The 19,931-nt window shown below is 35.6% G+C and overlaps 1 protein-coding gene across 1 annotated transcript in view; it reads left to right on the forward strand.

The window, feature by feature from the left end:
• CDC42BPB (CDC42 binding protein kinase beta) overlaps nucleotides 1–19,931 on the forward strand; it is a 145,064-nt gene that overhangs the window by 58,272 nt on the left and 66,861 nt on the right. Inside the window, exons 7-11 of the mRNA XM_020971138.2 lie at nucleotides 2,057–2,257; nucleotides 6,249–6,497; nucleotides 12,141–12,220; nucleotides 15,277–15,443; nucleotides 15,584–15,703. Coding sequence (XP_020826797.1) covers nucleotides 2,057–2,257; nucleotides 6,249–6,497; nucleotides 12,141–12,220; nucleotides 15,277–15,443; nucleotides 15,584–15,703 — 817 coding nt within the window. The remainder of the gene's footprint in view (nucleotides 1–2,056; nucleotides 2,258–6,248; nucleotides 6,498–12,140; nucleotides 12,221–15,276; nucleotides 15,444–15,583; nucleotides 15,704–19,931) is intronic.

Raw genomic sequence — 19,931 nt, forward strand, 5'->3', positions numbered from 1 at the left:
GGGCTCTTTACAATATGCCCTACCGCTGCCTCTATAGTACCATATTTATTTTATAATTTCAAAATATTTTATAACATTTTAATTTAATTTTTAAAATAGTACTATGGTATGTATGTTATCCTGACGCATAGTGAGCACTTAATAAAAGCTCATTGTATAATTTGCTGTCCCCATTCTGACACTTCCATACAATTGAGGGCCACAGAAGTTAAATAACTTGCCACATTCACACATCTAGTTAAGTGGTATTTGGCTTAAGTGGCTTTGGCTGATTCCAGATTTCATGCTCTTTCAAATAACACAGACGTTGGTCCCAGGGCTGCCTGGCATTAAGAGGGGGGCACCAGCACCACCATCATCTGCCTAAGATCAAATCCAGGCAATCTTGGTGTCAGTTTTGAGACAGAAAGCTACTAAGGGAAGAACAAGTGGAGCAATGGTTGCTTCCTTTCTGTGTTTCCCTCTGAAGCCCTAGAACTGGATGTGATAGCGTGTAGCCTCTAAACACCTAGGCCACAGGTGTCCCCTGCCAAAAAAAAGGTGGGAGTATTAGCTACCTGAATTGCCCTGAGATGTGGATTTTGAGCTTTTCAGAGATACTTAGAGCAGTTTCTTGCTCCGATTTAGTCTCCCCCACACCTCAAGCACAGATCTCAGAAATACATTAGAGGTGATACAAATTGTAATCATCTACATAAATCACTTACAGATGATAACTGAATATCATAAAATGTGTCAGTATTAACATTAGGGATATGTAATTAAATAAAACTGAACTCTGCATTGCATAATTTTTTTTCTCATGGCCATCTAATTAAAACTTATAATTAAGGGACCATTGGTCATCACCTATGTTTTTGGGAAATAATGAACTAAAGAAGAATGTTCTTTTACCAATTTACTTTGTAATAAATCTTTTCAAGATAGTAAAACTTAGAGATAAAGTTTGTAGAATTGCATGTTAACATTAAATGTCTTGCTATACATTTCAGTAGGTTAGCCAAGTGATGAAATTGTTTGGATATAGCAATGAAAGTTTTCTACTAAAGGGTAGAAAGATTGTTGGTGAAAAGAGTACTCTAATGCAACTAGAGATTTTTCAGTGTATTCACAACCTTCAAATAATAATGTACTTGAAGTGTATGTCTTGGGGACTGATTGCTTTGAATGAGTCCTCTTATGTTGAAATAGTCTGTTACTTCAGCAAGCAAAACCCAAGACTTACCTTAAATTAAATTTTGCAATACAGAAACTAGTGTAGTGTGGAAGATCAGTATGGTCATATCTTCTAATGTCATGATATAGACGTATTTCTTCCTTAACTTAAGACACTTCTGAGAAGCAAAAATACAGAGTGGAAAGGGCATTCAGGGATTATCTCATACAGCACTTACTCCTCTAGGGACTCCTCCTACCATTGACCTAAGTCATCATTATCTCCACTGAAAAGCTTAAGTTGTGGGGACTCATAGTGTCCTGAGAAAACCACATCACATTTTTGGACCGTGTTGATTATTAGGAAGCCTTTCGTGGGAGTGGGACAAGGGAGTACATATTGATATGAAATGTAACTCCTAACCATTGTTCCTAGTTTTCTGCTCTGGAATCAAGCAGAACAATTATAATACTTTCAGATGTTTGAAGACAGCTGTCCTAACATGGAATCAGTATTTAATTTTATATTGTAAGGTTTTAAAAATATTATAGATAGATATACATAATCTGGCTGTTTAAAATTTATCTCTTGAATTGAACTTTGCTTATTCATACTGGGCTTAACATTTCTTCTATGATTATTCCTTTTTTCTTTATAATTATTTTTTAAAAGTAGCAAAATTTTATTGGAAGAATTAATAATAAAGCTTATGTTTCTGTAGAACTTTTCAACTTATAAGGTGTTATTTCTCAAAATAACTGTAAGGAATGTTGTGCATGTATTATTCCAGTTTTATAGATGAGAAAAGTGAACCTCAGAGAAACTTAAATGACTAGAAATATTGAGAAATTGATGGATTTCTAAGGTTTAATTTAAAATCTTTTGTTTTCTTTCCCCAAGGTCCAATCTTCTGTGGCAGTGGGTACACCTGACTACATTTCACCTGAGATTCTACAAGCAATGGAGGATGGAATGGGAAAATATGGCCCAGAATGTGATTGGTGGTCTCTAGGTGTTTGCATGTATGAAATGCTATATGGTGAAACGCCTTTTTATGCAGAATCATTAGTGGAAACCTATGGAAAGATCATGAATCATGAAGTAAGAAATAACATTTCTAAATAAGTAGTATTTGTTCCTTTGTATGTGTAAAATAATATAATTTCACCTACATCAGTGCTACTTTTAGAGTTTTAGTGGTATGAGTTGCTAAGTATATATGTTAATTGGGATGAAGAGCTTTCTTCTCCTGACTTGATCTGTATGCTATATTATATGTCAGTTATTAGGGCCAATCTCTTTTGGATCCAAGTTAGGGAATTTAAGAATAACATGGTAATTGCTTCAGACTCCTGGCATTCCATTTGCTATATTTTATTGGTCAGTATTACTGTATACACGTTCGTTTAATACATCATCAGATATACAAAATTAAAGCAGTGCAGTGACCCAATTCATTTAATGTCTTTCGTTGCTCATTTCAAGTTCTGCTAAAGCATTTAGACTCTGAGGAATGATGCAAAAACATCTTCAGAGAGGCCTTATTGGGTCATTCAGGTAAGAGGTACTTAAGAACCCTTTTGTTTGTCAGCAAACATATTGAGGTAATTTTCATTTTTTACACTTAAAGGATAGTAAACCATTTATTGTTAGAGTTCAACTCATTAAGATTTGCATTATCTGACCTCCATCCAAAAAAAAATCTCACTACCATTTAAAATTTAAAATGCTTTAAGCAGTGTCATAGCTAATATAGGTTTTTAAACATTCAGCTTCTATAGAATCAGATTACCTATTGAAATGGAATTAATTATTATATACTTAAGTATTTAATTTAAAAAATTTTTAATTTAATATTTAATGAGTATGCAAATATCATGAGGATCAATTATCTATCTTATTTGTTGTAAGGAGGAGTTAAGTGGAACTACAAAATACATTTAGAAGCTTTGACAAAGGACCTTTGAAGTCATTGTGTTTGTTTTTTTAAGTGTAATATCAGTATTTTTTTGTTTTCTGTGAGAAGGCATCTCTAAAATTATAAGGAAAGACAGTGGGAAAAGATGAATAAATAAATACAACTCTTCACTTCACACAGTTTTTTTAGGAGCACGCATATGTAAAATGAGATCATGCCACAGTTTATAAAATGGTACCCTAGTGGCCACAAACAGTGGCAGTTCCTAAAGTGTCCTAACTTTATCAAAGGATTACTGTTTTCTGTAGAGTATAGCTCATTTCAAAAAAATAGGCTATTAAGACAAGATTTCTTAAGTATATAATTATCACATTTTAAAGTTATGTATTCTTAAGTTTTTCTTGAAATAAACTTATTTAGTGTATATAAGACACTTATAGACATTGTTTTTGAGAAATTTGGATATATAATATGGGTATTTTCAGCTCTAAAGTTGTAAGAAAAATACATTTTATGATTGTGTTTGATTTTTTAAAAAATGGTAAATAGTGGTAATGGTCAATGTTTGGAATTTTAATTTCTGATCAGATTTCTTATAACAAATTTCATCTAACCTCTCAGTTGAACTATTGATTTGTAAAATGAAAAGTTTATACTTTTATCTCTTGAGTGACTGAATTGATGTGTTAAAAATTTGACTGTATTCTCTATTAACACTATTAGAAATACTTGATCTAAAAATTTTACAATAAATATAATTGGAGGGGCAGCTAGGTGGTGCAGTGGATAGAGCACCAGCCCTGAAGTCAGGAGGACCTGAGTTCAAATCCGGCCTCAGACCAAACACTTGACTGTAGCTGTGTGACCCTGGGCAAGTCACTTAACCCCAATTGCCTTAAACAAACAAATAAACAAACAAAATTGGAAAAACAGCTTTCATAATTTTAGTACAATTTATGAAAAGCTGGACTTGTAAATTATATGAATGAAAGATAATTGACCTTCAAATATTATATGCTTAATCAATTCCTTCCTTCCTTCCTTCCTTCCTTCCTTCCTTCCTTCCTTCCTTCCTTCCTTCCGCCCGCGATTGGGGTTAAGTGACTTGCCCATGGTCACACAGCTAGTAAGTGTTAAGTGTCTGAGTCTGGATTTGAATTCAGGTCCTCCTGACTCCAAGGCCAGAGCTCTATTCATTGCGCCACCTAGCTGCCACAATATTTCAATAGCCAAAAAAAAAAAAACCCCAAAAAACCAAAGCATTCCCACCAATGAAATTTAATGAACCTAGAGATTATCTTGTGGTATGACAAAAAAAACCTTGTCAAACTACTTTTAAAAATGCCTAGGATTTAGAATTGAAAATCTACATATGATTAAAAATACTGGCTCTGGGATATGTATTTTGATCTGAAATGCTATCCGAAATTACTTTTGGAATGTTGCATTTTTAAGGTTTTGAGTCTAGAGAGCAAAACCTGAGTCTTTTATCATGTGTATTCTTTCCATTTTTGTAGCAAGTGAGGGAAGCATAGGTAACTATTCTCTATGGCAAGAAGTATCTGATAGAAAATTATTACGAATTGCTGAAACTTTAAGTTATAGATCAGTGATTCAGTTTAGTCAAGTCACCCTTTTGTGAGTAGTGTTTGGCTGTGGCTGTCATTTAAATCAGCTGTTACATGATATGTTTGAATACAGCAATGATTTTTAAGATATAAAGTTATGAGTACTCATAAACTCTTGGTAAGGTTTAACTCTGGGTCCCTTCATCTCTCCCTTTCACTTTGCATCTCTCCCTCTTCTCTACCCCTCACCCCCACAAAAGGGCACAACTTTCCAAAATAGCTTCCTTACCCTTTATTGAAAAATATGTCCAGCCCCTCTTCTAAAGCTGAGCCTACTTTAGGAAGAGGGAAAGAGAAGCCAGGGTCAGAGAGGATTTCTTTGTCCTCTAGAATTTCTTTCCCTTTTTAAACCATTAGTAAGTTGTGTAATTGATCTTTACCTACTTTGTACAAAAGGCACAGTGGGCATGAGGAAATGGAAATGGTACAAAGAAGATTTGGGTTCTTATATGTTTCAGGATGCAGAGTGCTAAACTTAAGTAATCCAAAGTAAATATATAGAAAGTTTTCTGTGTCCTCTAAGGTTCAGTAAATATTGAACAAATAGATAATACACATTCTTTACTTTTTTTGTTAATGAAAAGTAAATTGTCTGAATATTTGACTTTTAAATCATTAGATTAACGTTTTCATTTTTGGAGTATTTAAGCTTAGTACAACGAGGAGCTGTTTCTGTATATTTTTCCTGGTTACTTAACTCCTTCTACCTCCAGGTAATTAGGTAGTCTCTGAGTGTCCTTTTTGGGTCTCATAGACTCAATAAATATTGAAATAACACATGCCAGGTTAAACTTAAGCAACTGTACAAAAGTACTGACTTCCCTAGTAGACTTGGCCTTTCTGTCAGACTCAAATGCTAAGATTTAAGTCTTTTAGATTCTCACAAATAGTCAAGTTAAATAGTAAATAGTAAAGTTTAGTAGAAGTTAGTAAGTTAAATAGTAAAGTTCTCATTCTTTTTCCCCTTTTCAGCCTTTTCTTTCACCTCTTCTTTTCCTCCCATCTTGCCTTTTGATTTCTCCTTTATTTTCCTTCTCATTATCTTCGAAAAGCCCATACTTTTCAAATACCAACATCATTTCATGACAACAATATTGCTCCATCTCCCACAAATAAAAACCAAAAGAAGTATGTGTTATAGACTATCACTATCCTCTTCCTAAAATGACCTAACTTCCCACAACATGGTATTTTACAGAAAATTTAGACACCTAAGAAGGGGTCTCAGTAGATGAAAAAGAGAAGGCTATATATTGATTTTAAGTGATGCTTTTCTACCTGACCCACAATACAGCAAGTTACATTTTTCCAATTAGATAACAAATAAGTCTGAAAATTCTCTTCTTCGTCTTTCTGGTTTTATAATTTTATTAGTCTGGGATGGTGTTTAGTTACCATTCCAAAATGACTGTTGGCCTCTTTTCAACTACAATTGCCATTTTGATTACTGTTGTCTACTACTTAGTTTTTCATAAAATTTGGCATTCCTTTCAATATATATATCTACATATATCTGAATAAATGTTGAACTTGATCTTTTTTGTAGGAGCGATTTCAGTTTCCTTCTCATGTCACAGATGTATCTGAAGAGGCAAAAGACCTCATTCAAAGACTCATCTGTAGTAGAGAGCGCCGACTAGGACAGAATGGAATAGAAGATTTCAAAAGGCATGCATTTTTTGAAGGAATAAATTGGGAAGACATACGAAATCTAGAAGCGCCTTATATTCCAGATGTTAGCAGTCCTTCAGATACGTCAAATTTTGATGTAGATGATGATGTGTTAAGAAATCCGGTAAGCATCAAAACACTGCTTTATTGCTTATTATTATAGCTTCACATGAGAAATACATGCTATTTTATTTCCAGTTTATTTTTTAGCAATTGGTTTCCAAAGATAAATTTTGTCACTTGTGAAATTTTGAGCAACTTGCCCTTTGTACTTTCTCTGATATCATGGTCTTAAGAATCTCAATTGTATTTTGTATGGTAGCCAGCCTGAAATACTTTTGTATTTGATTATCTATGCAAAATAATGTCTTGTATTTGTATGCTTTTTTCCTTTTCAAAGTAAGTTTATGTATTTATACATATTCCTGCTCCATCACCTGAGAACTGTTACTTTCCTCATCATTAGATTGTGGATGATTACTTCACAGATCAGTTTTGAGGAAAACATTTAATAAATCTGAAGGTCCTGTTTAAATTTTAGTCGGAAGTTCCGTTATAGACAAACAGATTTTTTTTAAAGTTACAGAAGATATCATTAAGAATAGATAACACAATGACTACACAAACATGACATGGCCCTTTAAGAATAGTGTCAACTCAATTTGACAAATATTTATGAGGAGACTACTATGTGCAAAGTACTGTACTGGCTTCTGGGGATGCAGAGATAGCATCAAAGCCCTTGCCTTCAGGGAGCTCATGTTTTACTTGGGTGTTGGTGAGGGATATAAGATGTATACAAATAAGGATGGTAAAAGGGAAATTGGGGAGGAAGAAAGCTTCAGTACAGGGGAATCAGGAAAAGTGTTAAACTAAAGTGTTAGCTCCTGAGTTTAACCTTGATGGAAAACAAGAATTCTAGTAGTAGACATGAGAAGAAAGTGCATTCCGGATTTGAGGACAGCATAAGAGAATTCATAGAGACAGGAAATGGAGTGTGAAGTTTAGAGAAGAGCGAATACCCTCCTTTGGCTGACATGTAGAGTTTGTGAAGGTTAGTCCTGTGGAATAAGGACAGGAAAGTGGCTAGGAATGATAATGTGGAGGTCCTTAAATGCTTTGCCTAAAAGTTTATTTATCCTAGAGAAAATGGGAGTTGTTCAAGGTCTTTGAGCAAGGGATTAACATGGTCAGACCTATGCCTTAGTAAAATATTTTGGAACCTTATAGAAAATGGGTCAAAGAAAGGAGAGACTGGAAACAGAGATCAACATAGAGTCAACTACAGGTGAAAGATATTGAGGTCTTAAACAGTAGAGGCTACATAATGGTAAAGAAGGGTACTGATGTGAGAAATGGAGAGGTAGAATTGACAAGGTTGACAATTGATGGGATGTGGGGAATTAAAGGAAGGGAAAATTAAGGGTGATTCAGAGGTTATGAACTTGGGAAAGAACTAGTATACTCCATAGAAATAATGGCCTTTGGTTTAATGTGAGTTTTGATGAGAAAGCATATAGATGATAATTCAACAAAGAGACTGAGAAAAGAGTGGTCATCAGGAAAAGCAAAAGAGAAAAATGTCATAGAAGGCAAGAGAGGAAAATCATCTAGGAGGAAGACATGTTAGAAATGGTAGAGCAGTTAAGGAGGATGGGTATTAAGAAAAGTCATTAGCAGTGAAGAGATCACTTAAACTTGTCTTTTTATGCTTACTGGTCATGAGGAGGGGTCATAAGGGCTTCAAAAAAAAGAAAGGCAGTTTTGGGAAGTAAACAGTTGGTTAAGAAGTTGGGTACTGGGAATGACTGGGAAGTTTTGAACCATAAATTATAATATAGGAATGGCCACGCATGTTGTGTGCTAACAAGGGCTGGTAAAAATATGTTTGGGGGAGGTAGAAAGTTGCCTACATTTCAGCCATACTATATGCCGTAGAGAACAGCTGCAATGTAGAGCCCGTAGCTATAGAGATGACCAGAAATTCACAGGTTTCCAAGAAACAAGCCAGCAGTAAAAATAAGTAGCTCAAATATTTATACAAAAACTGCACAATATGTGGCTAACAGTCAGGGGGAGCTAGATGCTAATGCAAGAAGGCATATTTGCCATCATATGTGTCACTGAGACTTGTCAGAACCTGCTTATGAGTTCATTATGACTTTGGTGGGGTATACCTTATTTCAAAGGAATAGGATAGGATAGATAGGAGATGAGCTTACTAGTGTTAAAGATTGAAAAAATACTCATCTGAAGAAATCCAGGAACCAGGGTGGGGAAGTATGGTGGGCAGAAGAGTAAAGATCAGTGGAAATAGAGATAGAGGTAATACTGTCTTTGGAGCATACTGCAGGCTCTCTGGAAATAAAGTGAGGAAATAAATGGGCTTGGGAAATATCAAATACCTGGCACAGAAGCTTGATAAGGGATATTATTTGTCCATCCTTCTGGTAGAACTCTGCCTCTGAGCTAAAACCAAACGCTAATGTTATTTAAAATGGAGATGTAAGGAATAATTGATTGTTGAGGTGGAAATGATAATGATCTTGGGAGTAATAGAGAAGGACAGTGAACACTCTGTGTTAGAGTTTATAAGAGGGGATAAGTCTGTCATATGTCCTAGATTTGGGAAGAACAGATTTCAGAGAATGGAGAGAAACTTGAGTTAGGAAGCATGCATGTGCTAAAAATTCTATAGGTAAAAGTCAACCCAGGAGGAAGGAAGGGAAGAAACTAAGCATTTATTAAGTGCTTAACTTAGCACTAGCTAAGTCCCAGGAATACAGATAGAACCAAAAAGAAAGTCCTTGCCCTCCACCAGAGGGAGCTGAAAAGCTGGGAAGCTAAGTTGGAAGGGTAGGAGATAAAAGTAGTCAGGCATAGTTTTAAAGTTCAGAGACTAGGAGTAAGGCAAGTAAGGGAATAAAGACCAGCCTGTGCTCCTCCACAAAATGGAGGCCACTGGAGGAATTCACCAATGGGAGAAGGGGCCAGAGGGGTGTTACAGGGCAAGGAGCCCCCCAGACATTGAGGGATGTTGTAGGATGAGACAGTGGCAGAAACCTGGTTTTGAAGTCCAAAACAGGAAAAAGAAAAAGAAACAATTCTGATGAGGGGGAAAAAGAGTGTACTTGACACAGGAATGCTCAGAGAACTCATCAGCAGACGCAGATTTTAAAGAAGACAGGTATAGGAATTGAAAACAAGGGTGGTTAAGAGAATGGACACAAAAGGATGTGAGGAACACTAAATTTCAGACTGAATTCAGGTTAATTTGGGACTTTGACTTTCTGAGTTCTGAGATTGCCTCTTTGAATTGAAGGTTCATAACAATTAGGTTAAAGTCCTTGAGGCAGGTAACGCTTTCCCTGTTTTGTAGATAAAGATGCTGAGGTAAATCTCAAGTGATCTGTTAATGATGGCAAGGATTCAAGCGACCTACTTATGTTGCAGTTTTTTTTATTAGGATTTATTATTTTTTATTAGGATTATTAGGATTAAGTACCATATAGATTAAGTCAGCCATTATAGCACCTAGTTCTGGTTTCTGGTCTAATTCGGTCGCCTGTAGTCAACAAACAGGACAGTCTAATGCACCTTCCTAGATTTCCACATTTACTGTATTTGCAATGTATAGAATGTTTTGTATATATAAGGAAAAGCCAAGAAACATAAAACAATAATCTATAGACTAATTTTTGTCATTGAATTTCAGAGACATGTATTTGGTTTTTGGTTCTGTAATTTGTTTACTGTGGTCTGATAGAAATTCTGTTTTGTATGATTAAGTTTAATTTGATTCATCGGACTTTACAGCCTCTACAATGGCATTTTTTTCTATAATAGAGCAAATTATTCTATTCCCATATTACCCCTATTCTCAGCCCAAAACAAATGATGTAGTTTAGAAGTAAAATAATTGAAGTTCAGTTAAATCAACATGCCTTCCCAAAAGTAATTCTTCTAAAAAGTAATTCTGCTTCTTGAAGTAATTAATGGGCTATTTGGTTTTTGTTCTTATGGCCTTTCGGAAAAAGTCTTTGCCTGACATCATAGCATCTTTATAACTAGAAGGAGCTTTAGAGGTTATCTGGTCCAACCTCTTTGTTTACAGATGAGGAAGCTCAGCTACAGGTTACTTAACTCACCGAAAATTGAATAGGTAGCAAATAACACCAAGATTCGAACAGAGTTTCTCTGACTCCAAATTCAGTACCTCTTTCCACTACCTTCAGGGAGTGATAGATAACTCTTTAGAAGAATGTGACCGAGTACTCTCTTTTTGGTTCAGTGAAAAGATTAGTTATTTATCTAAAAATCTGCCCCATCTAGTGAGAATGCCCAGTTTCAGTCCCAGTCTCAGTCTCAGTTCCACTCTCATTTCCTTCATTTATATAAATTTATTCTCTCCTAATTTTAATTGTATGATATTTTAGTTAATTTTAAGTAATGAGTTCAGTACTAATGGAAATGTCCATATCATGGCATATGGAAAAGAAAGAACAAAAATAGGACTAATGCTGATGCTGTTTTTCTGAGACTATAAAAAGTATTTTACATTGTGAGATTTGATTTCTTTGTTATCCTTCTCTTTACCAAAGCTTAAAGAATCTACTATATTACCCTTTAAATAATAGAATTAAAGTAGACCAAATCCCAGATTTTCTAACCAGACTTGCAGTTTATCTAATTTTAGGCTAAAAACATTCCTTTTATCTCTTAAGCTGGCTTATACTTATGATTATGAATTCAACTTAATTGTTCAGTTTAATGTTTTATGAGAACATAGGCTTTTATCTTCCACCTTATCTTTAACACTCACACATTTTAACACTTAGTACATTATATTAAGTACTTACATAAGAAGTAAATGCCTCTTGAGTAGTTGACATTTCCTTAGTGGCTCACTCTCTAAGTGACACTTATTTAACTAGGAATGGGGGAGCCCCCCCCCAGTTAAGTTTTCAGAGCTGCTTATACAAAACACAGCATGTGTTTAGAATTGAGTTGCAGATGTCTCACAACATATATTTTTTACAAAAATAAGCAGTCATATAAATTTTAAGTGTATCAGATTGTTACATGATTTCATATGGCCTAATATTAATCAAAGAGTGATGGTATTTATTACCCTTGTGATTGTGGGCTAGTGACTTCCCCCTATATGCCTTAAGAATAACAATAATAGCTAACACTTATATAGCACTTTAAGGTTTTCAAGGTGCCTTACACATATCTCATTTGATTTTCACAACAACCTTGGGAGTAGGTGCTATTTTTATCTCCACTTTACAGATGAGGAAAGTGAGGCAACTAGAGATTAAATTACTTGCCCAGAATCACATAGCTAGTAAGTGTCTGAATCTGGATTTGAACTCAGTTCTTCCTAACTGTAGGCTCAGTGCTCTATCCACTGTGCCACTTAGTTGCCTTAGTTTCCTTATCTGTAAAATGAAGGAATTGGATGAGATAAACTCTAAGATACTTTCCACCTGAAATCCTGTGAGCCAAGTGGAGAAATCCAATGATTGAATTGCCCTTTTCTTATATCCTAGAAAGTCTTTTTCCTCCTCATCTAAACATCTCACAATTATTATATAAAGTTATGCATTTCTTAAGATATGCAAAGTAGGAACCAAAAATACAGGGTCTCCTCCCACCCCCAGTACATTGTGTTATGTGGTTTTTTTTTCTTGTTTCATTTGAACAATTTTTTTTTATGTGTAGTTATGTGTGGTTGTTTTTGTTTTTGTTTTTTACCCCCCAGGAAATAGTACCTCCTGGCTCTCATACTGGCTTCTCTGGATTACATTTGCCATTCATTGGTTTTACATTTACAACTGAAAGGTATGTCTTGATTTATTACTTAAAGATAACAGATTAGTAACTTGGAATTAGATGAATGGTTATTTTGTTGAATGATCATGAATTGTAAGGTGTTAGTATTAATGTTGCTTGTTAATCTAACAAGAGTCAGATGCCATCAGTAGCAGAAGCAGTAAATGCTAGATTTTAAATTATAAGAAACAATCCTTCAGACTTTCTACAATAAGAATTAGTCCCTCAAATTCCTATTTTCAAGTAATATTGTTAAAGCCTGTCATTTGTTAGGTTTCAAGTGTCAGAATAAAAAATAAAACAATCAGAATAGAGATCTTCAAAAGTTTTGTCTGTGACTCAAAACAGTTTATAGGAATTGAACTATAGATTTTATTTCTATTGGGTACCATCAAATAGGAGAATCTCCACAAGACTCTACTGCCCGAGCTCTTCTTTCTTAAAATTTAAAACAAAAAGTTCTGAAAAAGAAGTTCAGTGTTAGGCAGGAAAATAGTTTCCCACAGTGCATAAAGGAAAACTGTTGCCAGGAAAAGATTTTCCATCAAAGGTTGTAGGAAATTTGCTTTGGTATGGGGCAGGGATCTTGAGGGAGATCTTATGTCCAAGTTAAAGCAATTTTTTTCCCTGGGGAAGGCTGACTAGAACTGGAGTATACTAGTCTTTGTAGACGTTCTGAGACTCTTGTACCTTGGAGAGCTCCATTTGAGCTCCAGTCTCCATTTATTATTGGCTAAACATAGTACTTGTCTTTGCCAAACCTTTCTGAGCTATTGTATAAAAACTCAGAAGTACTGAGTCTGACTTAGATATGTACCTTTCTTGAAACATAGTGGTTAATAAAACAGGGAAGTTCATAATGTCTCTCTGTACAATGTAGTTTAAAAAGTCACATAGTCAGTGGTCATATTAACTGTTTGTCATAGCATCTTACAATGAGAAGAGCCCTTAACGAGGTCATCTAATTCCAACCCATTCCTTCAAAGCCCACAGAGGTGGTGCCTTTGCTAAGCTTCTGTAGAGAATTAGTGGCAGAGGCAGAACTTACATTCTGAGACCAGTGTCTTAATACTCTATCCTGTCAACCTGGCCTTCATTCGGCTTCCACAATGGTCTTTCTTTTACATAGATCTGGCCATGTCTCTTCTGTTCAACAATTTTGAATAACTCCCTCTCTTTTTAAGGCCTTCCACATTCTGGTGCTCTCTTACCTTTCCATCAACGTATCAAGTAGTTCTCTTCCATATACTCTACGCTCTAGCCAAATTAGACAGTTTTCTGTCTCTTGAACATGCACTGGTTTCTCAAATCTTTGTGCCTTTACTTAGATTGTTTCCTGTGCCTGGAATTCACTCCTTTGCTTTTCTAAATCACAGCTTAAATGCTGCTGCCCTTACTTCCCCTAGCACTTTATTTTGTAACTGTAATGTGCTTTCCAGAGTTGTCCTGAAATTGCTATCTCCAAGGTTGCCCAATCTCTTAAATGGTTTTTTCCTCAAACTTCATAATCTTATGAATTTTATGAAATTTTAACATTCTTAATTATCCTCTCTTCCCTTGTATTCTTTGATGCTTATCTCCTGTCCTGTTAGCATCAGTGTGTCCTAGGGTCTTATTTCTTCTCTTTCTTCTTTCTCTACCTTGTTGGTAATTTTAGCTTTTCACATAGGTAGCATCTCTACACAATGACTGTTATACACACACACACACACACACACACACACAAAAAACACACACTCTCACACTGTGTGTGTGTGTGTGTGTGTGTGACCCTAGTCTATCATCATCTACCTCCTGTATATATTCTTCTGTATCTTCTGTAGAAATCCCAAATTCAACATGTGTAACATGAAGCTGGAGGCCCATCCTTTTCCCAAACTTAAGTGTTTCCATTCTAGTCACTAAATCCTTCTCATGTCTTCCATTTATCTCTGTCTCAACAGCATCCATTCACAGGACTACCACTCTAGGTCATTGCCTCATCAACTTCTACCTGGACTATCAAAAGTCTCCTAAAATTGCTGTACCCTCTCTAATCCATTCTTCACACAGCTGCCAAAATAATCCTTTGCAGGGATAGATAGCTCTGACCACTTACCTGGTGAAAAACCTTGAGTGACTCCCCATTACTTCTAAGATAAAATGGAAACAGCCTTGCGTCTAAGACATTTCCCAGTATATATTCTCATAGATCATTCCTTATGCCTGTATTTTACTCTTTACTCATCTCTAGATCTCAGAATCCTTATCTTTCTTTAAGATTCAATATAGTTATATTTTTGATGTCTTCTCCAATCTCTGCCCCATCTCTCCCCCTAAAATTAATGATCTCTCCCTCCCCAAATAATTATCTTCTTATGTATACATAAACACCATTCTCTTTTCCCTTCAAGAGAATGAATATAAGCTCCATAAAAGCCAGCACTGTTGTATTCTTGTCTGTGCATCCCCAGTGCCTAGCACAATGCAAGGGCAAATGATAGATGCTTAATAGAGATTTATTAAATTGAATTTACTAAAATAGGTTAGAGGATTATAGTTATTTGTATTTATTTTATCACTCTAATTGAGAGACTGTTAGATTCTTGAGGAAAGGTACCATAACTTATCCGAACTGTGTTTATAAACCTAATATCACAATAGATGCTTAAAAAAATGTATGTTGACTTTCCTATTATTGAGCAAATAACATCAAATTTAGCATTTCAAGCTGTTAACTCAGATGGTGAAGGCCATGAAATTTTTTTCTATTTAAATTAAACTCAGGGGGGAAAAGTTTATTTTTGCAATTCTAAACTAGTACAAATGAAATTCAGTATTATATGTGCCCAGGTTAGTAAAGTCCCGTTCTAAGAAATTTTACCAGTTGCTTGCATTTCATCCTACTGTTAGGTTTCTAATAATCAGCAATTTAAAACAAATACAACAATCATGTTTTTGGCTCCATAGACAATCAAGCCTTTGAAAAATATTTTTGAAACTCATTTTATTTTGCCATTCTTAAAATGCAAACAAACAAATGCACTTTATATTTATTAGATTAAAAAAAAGTTTTTAATTTGCAGCTGTTTTTCTGATCGAGGCTCTCTAAAAAGTGTAATGCAATCTAATGCTATCACCAAAGATGAGGACGTACAACGGGATCTAGAGAACAGCTTGCAAATTGAAGCATATGAAAGAAGAATACGAAGACTAGAACAAGAAAAGTTGGAATTGAGCAGAAAATTGCAAGGTCAGTTGTGGAAATAATTTGTAAGTCACTATACTGTGGCATAACATTGGCCACATGTGGCAAAATATTGTGATTTATTTCCAAATTAGCCAAAACCTGAGTTCATTCTAACATTTTTTTCTTATCCCCATTCTCTAAAGAATCCACACAAACTGTACAGTCCTTTCATAGTTCGGCTCGCTCTACAGGAAACTCAAACAGAGATAAAGAAATAAAAAAATTAAATGAAGAAATTGAACGGCTAAAGAATAAAATAGCAGGTACGTGTTTTGGTTTTAATGTGTAGCACTTCAGTTTCTATAGTGGAGTGTCAAGTGTTTGTACAGATTGAGAAAAATTGCATACTAGGTTCTCAATTAAGAAATTAATCAGATGAATAATATTCTCAATTATTTAAATTTATGTGGTATTTGTCAATAGATTGAAATAGTTTTATCTCCAGCTGCTATGGTTGTAATAAAATACAGTTAATTGTAGGCTTGGGAAAGAAAAATTGATTTACCAAAAACTACCCCAGTGAGGTACTATATATAAAGTGCTTCATAAAAAATTAAAGCAGGATTCAACAGATACAATAAATAATTATGATTACATGAAGTTGAAAAGCTTTTTCTTGAACACAGTCAGTGTAGCAAGGATAAGGGATGTTGTCAATTAAGAAAAAAAAATCTTACATCAAATACTTCTGATAAGGGTTTGATATCCAAGATACATAGGGAATTAACTCAGATGGCCAGAAGTTGTTTCCTGGTGGGTAAGGGATCAAAGAATATGAATACAGTTCTCAAAAGAAGAATCATGAATTCTCATCAACCATATAAAAGATTGCTCCAAATCATTAATAATATGTGAAATGCAAATCAGAACAACTCTGAGGTTTCACACCTCACTTATTAAATTGGCAAAGATGACTAAAGACTGAAATAGACAAAGTTAAAGGAATTCTGGAAAGATAGGTACATTTATGCATTGTTAGTGGAGCTGTAAATTGTCCCATTTATTCTGGAAAGAAGTTTGGAATTGAAGCTAAGACAGTGACTAAAATCACTGCCATATACCCCAAGGAGACCAGTTAGAAAGAAAGTCCTATAGATAACCAAAATATTTATAGCAGCACTTTTTGTATCATCAAAAACTTGAAAACAAAATTGATGCCCATCAATTTGGGAATGGCTAAACAAATGGTAGTACGTGAATTAATGGGGTATAACTGTACCATAAGAAATGATAAATGTGATTTCAGAGAAAATTAGAAAGACTTAGGATCTTTTCTCAGTCCTTTTCTTTCTTGACCTTTCTGTCTTGAGTACTCTATCCATGTTCTCTCTTATCTATTTGACCTTTCTTTCTTAGTCTCCTTTGCTGTATCTTCATCCACGTCATACCTATCCTAGGCTCTCTCTTCTCCTTCTGTACTAATTCATTTGGTAGTCTCATCAGTTCCCATGGTTTCAGTTATCGTCTCTATATAAATGACTTTTTCTGAAAGTCATTGTCCAGATCTCCTTGTCCAGCCATAACTTCTGACCTCCAATCTTGCCTTTCCTATTAGCAGGTCTTGTCTATTAGACATCTTGAACTGAATGACCTGTAGACATCTTAAACTCATTGTGGCTAAAACTGACCTTGTTATCTTTCTGTCCCTACCCTTCCTCTCTTCCCACGTTCCTTATTACTGCTGAGGAGATGCCTGAGGCCAGACTTGAACTCAGGAACCAGTCTTGGCATTCTATCCACTATGCCACCCAGCTGCCCTCGATCCTGTGTGTTGCCTATGTATTACCCTCCAGTTCTGGCTCTCATTACCTCATGATTACTGTTATAGTCTGCTGATTGGGCTCCCCCCACTCCACTTAGCTGGCAAATTAATCTTCCTACAGTGTAGATGTGACCATTCACACACATATTTCTTCCTCCTTCTACTTCATTCAGTAAGCTCCAGTGGCTTCCTGTTACTTTCAGGATCCGATATAGAGCCCCTTATTTTCACAACCTTGCCCTCCTTCCTACTTTTCTGGTCTTCTTACACCTTATCTCCTCCACATATTCTGGGATCCAGTGACATTGGCCCTCTTGATGTTCCTCGAACGAACCCCTCTGCTACCTGTTCCCAGGCATTTTCCTGGCTGTCCCTCCTGAATGGAATGCGCTTCCTCATTTTCACCTCCTCCATTCCCTGGTTTCCTTCACGTTAGCTCAAATCCCACCTTTTGCAAGTAGCTCTTCTCCATTCTTCTTAATCTTAGTGGTTTGTACATAATTGTTGGCATGTTGTCTTCCTAATTAGACTGAGAGCAAGTACTGTTTTTTTTTCCTTTCTTTGTATCCCCAGCACTTAGCACACTGCCTGGCATGTAGTAGGTACTTAATAAATGCTAGTTGACCAACTGACTGTATTCGGCACTTCTTATTTGCATCTTGGATCTTTACTTAATTTCCCACAACCACCAATGCCTGATTAGCAGTATTCATCGTGTAAATTGTGGTTGTCTTTGTGCAAGTTGGAAATGTACTTATACGTAATCATAGCACTATAGATTTAAATCTGGAAGAGGCCATAGAGATCATCTAGCACAACCAGGACTATTATTCAAATCATGGTCTTCTGATTTCAAATCCAGGGTTCTTCCCACTACACCATTGTATCTTTTTTATCTAGGGCAAAATGTTTAGGGCCGACTGAAGTCTCACTAGAAACATTAAAACTGCAGAGAGAATGGAAGTCAAAAGCAACCTAGCGAAAAGTCTAAGTCCATTTGGAATCAGCCTGCCCAAAAAAAGATTGACCATTAACAGTGTATAAAAGGGTTCAAAAGGGAAAAAGTCAGTTTTGTCTATACCCAAGTGAAATAAACCTGGACTAAACTAGGAACTTTTTTTATGTCTCTAAAGTTTGATTTTTATCTGTCAAGTGGCACATTGAAATAAGAATCAGGAAATCATCCTTCTCTTGATCTGGAGGTTTCCTCAAGAGACCCTCCTCACCCCTACACCCCTCATCTTCCTCCTACTCCGAAGGAAGTTAATCTACTCAATGTTGGCACTCCATCTGGGGCAGAGTTGCCCTAAATTAGAGAGTAAATGATTCAAGCCTCACTATGATCTTCTCTTAATCTGGCCAGCCCTAGATAGGACTTTACCCTAACCAGTCATCACACTAGTACACTGTCCTGGACAGCATAGGCGTCTTGCCATTTGTCCTCCCTCTCACCCACCCTTTTTCTTAGGGAATAGTAATGATCCAATGCTATTGAAAAGAGTGTAACTATATAGTGTAAATATTAAACTTTTTTGTTTCTTGGACCAATTTGGCAGTCTAGTGAAGACCCCTTCTCAGAATAATGTTTTTAAATGCATAAAATAAAATTTTTGGATCAAAAAAGAAACCAGTTATTGAAATATAGTTATCAAAATATTAAAAAAAAATACAAGTTCATAGGTTTCAGGTTAAGAACTCCTGATCTAGTAGCCTGGATACTGATGGATCCACTAACAACCATTGTTTGGATTCTAAGTAATAGTCAGCCTAGATCCTAAACTCCTTTCCATTGTTCATCCATCCCTGCCTCCTCATATGCATTTGTGTCAGCCCTGTTGCCTCCCAGATCTCTATTCAACTCTACCCTCCCCTTCCTTTGTGATCTGTAAAAGCCGTATTCTATTTTTAACAAAGTGTCTTTCTTTTTGGACTTCTTTCTTTGACACTCTATCCATCTCCTTGCAGGAAAAGGAGATTTGCTTTCCCCCAATGATAAATTAATTCCTGCCCACCTTTTCTACTACTAGATGTAACATCCTTTCTCATATTGCTAGACCTGCAGGGCCAGGAGGAGGGGTAGGTATGCTTCTTGCTACTCACTGTCAGTTCCACTGAGGAGTAGCTCCTCCATCACTTCAGAAACCTCTCCTCTTTTGATGTTTATTCTATCCTCTTATCCAGATTCAGACAGCAGTCAGTTACTGTCCCCCAGACCTTTCCTATATCTCCCTACATGCTAGTGTCTTCTTCCTTCTCTTCCTACCCCTCACCCAGTTACCTTGTATGTATTTTATATATACCTACATGTTGTCTTCCTCTACTAAATTGTAAATTCCTTAACAGCTGGTACTGGTTTCATTTTTGTCTTGTATCCTGGATGTTTAGAACAGCGCCTGGCACATAGCAGACACTTAAAGTGTTGATGGTTTGTAATTATATCCTTGGAGTGTAAACCAAGAAGTAAAATTCCTGGATGTGAAATTATGAGCAGTTTAGTAACTTTTCTCACATAATTCCAATTTGTTTTCTAGAACATTTGGACCAATTCGAAGGTTTACTAGCAGTGAATTATCTTGTTTATCTACCTATAGCCTTTTCAACATTGACTTTTTTCATTTTTCACAATCTTTGTCGTTTTGATAGGGATGAGTTTTAATTTATATTTCCCTAATTATTATTGATTTATAATGTTTTTTAAATATCATTATGAATTGTTTTTTGCTTATTTT

This window comes from Phascolarctos cinereus, unplaced genomic scaffold (assembly GCF_003287225.1).
Source record: "Phascolarctos cinereus isolate Bilbo 61053 unplaced genomic scaffold, phaCin_HiC Scaffold_2;HRSCAF=192, whole genome shotgun sequence".
Taxonomy (NCBI): Eukaryota; Metazoa; Chordata; class Mammalia; order Diprotodontia; family Phascolarctidae; genus Phascolarctos; species Phascolarctos cinereus.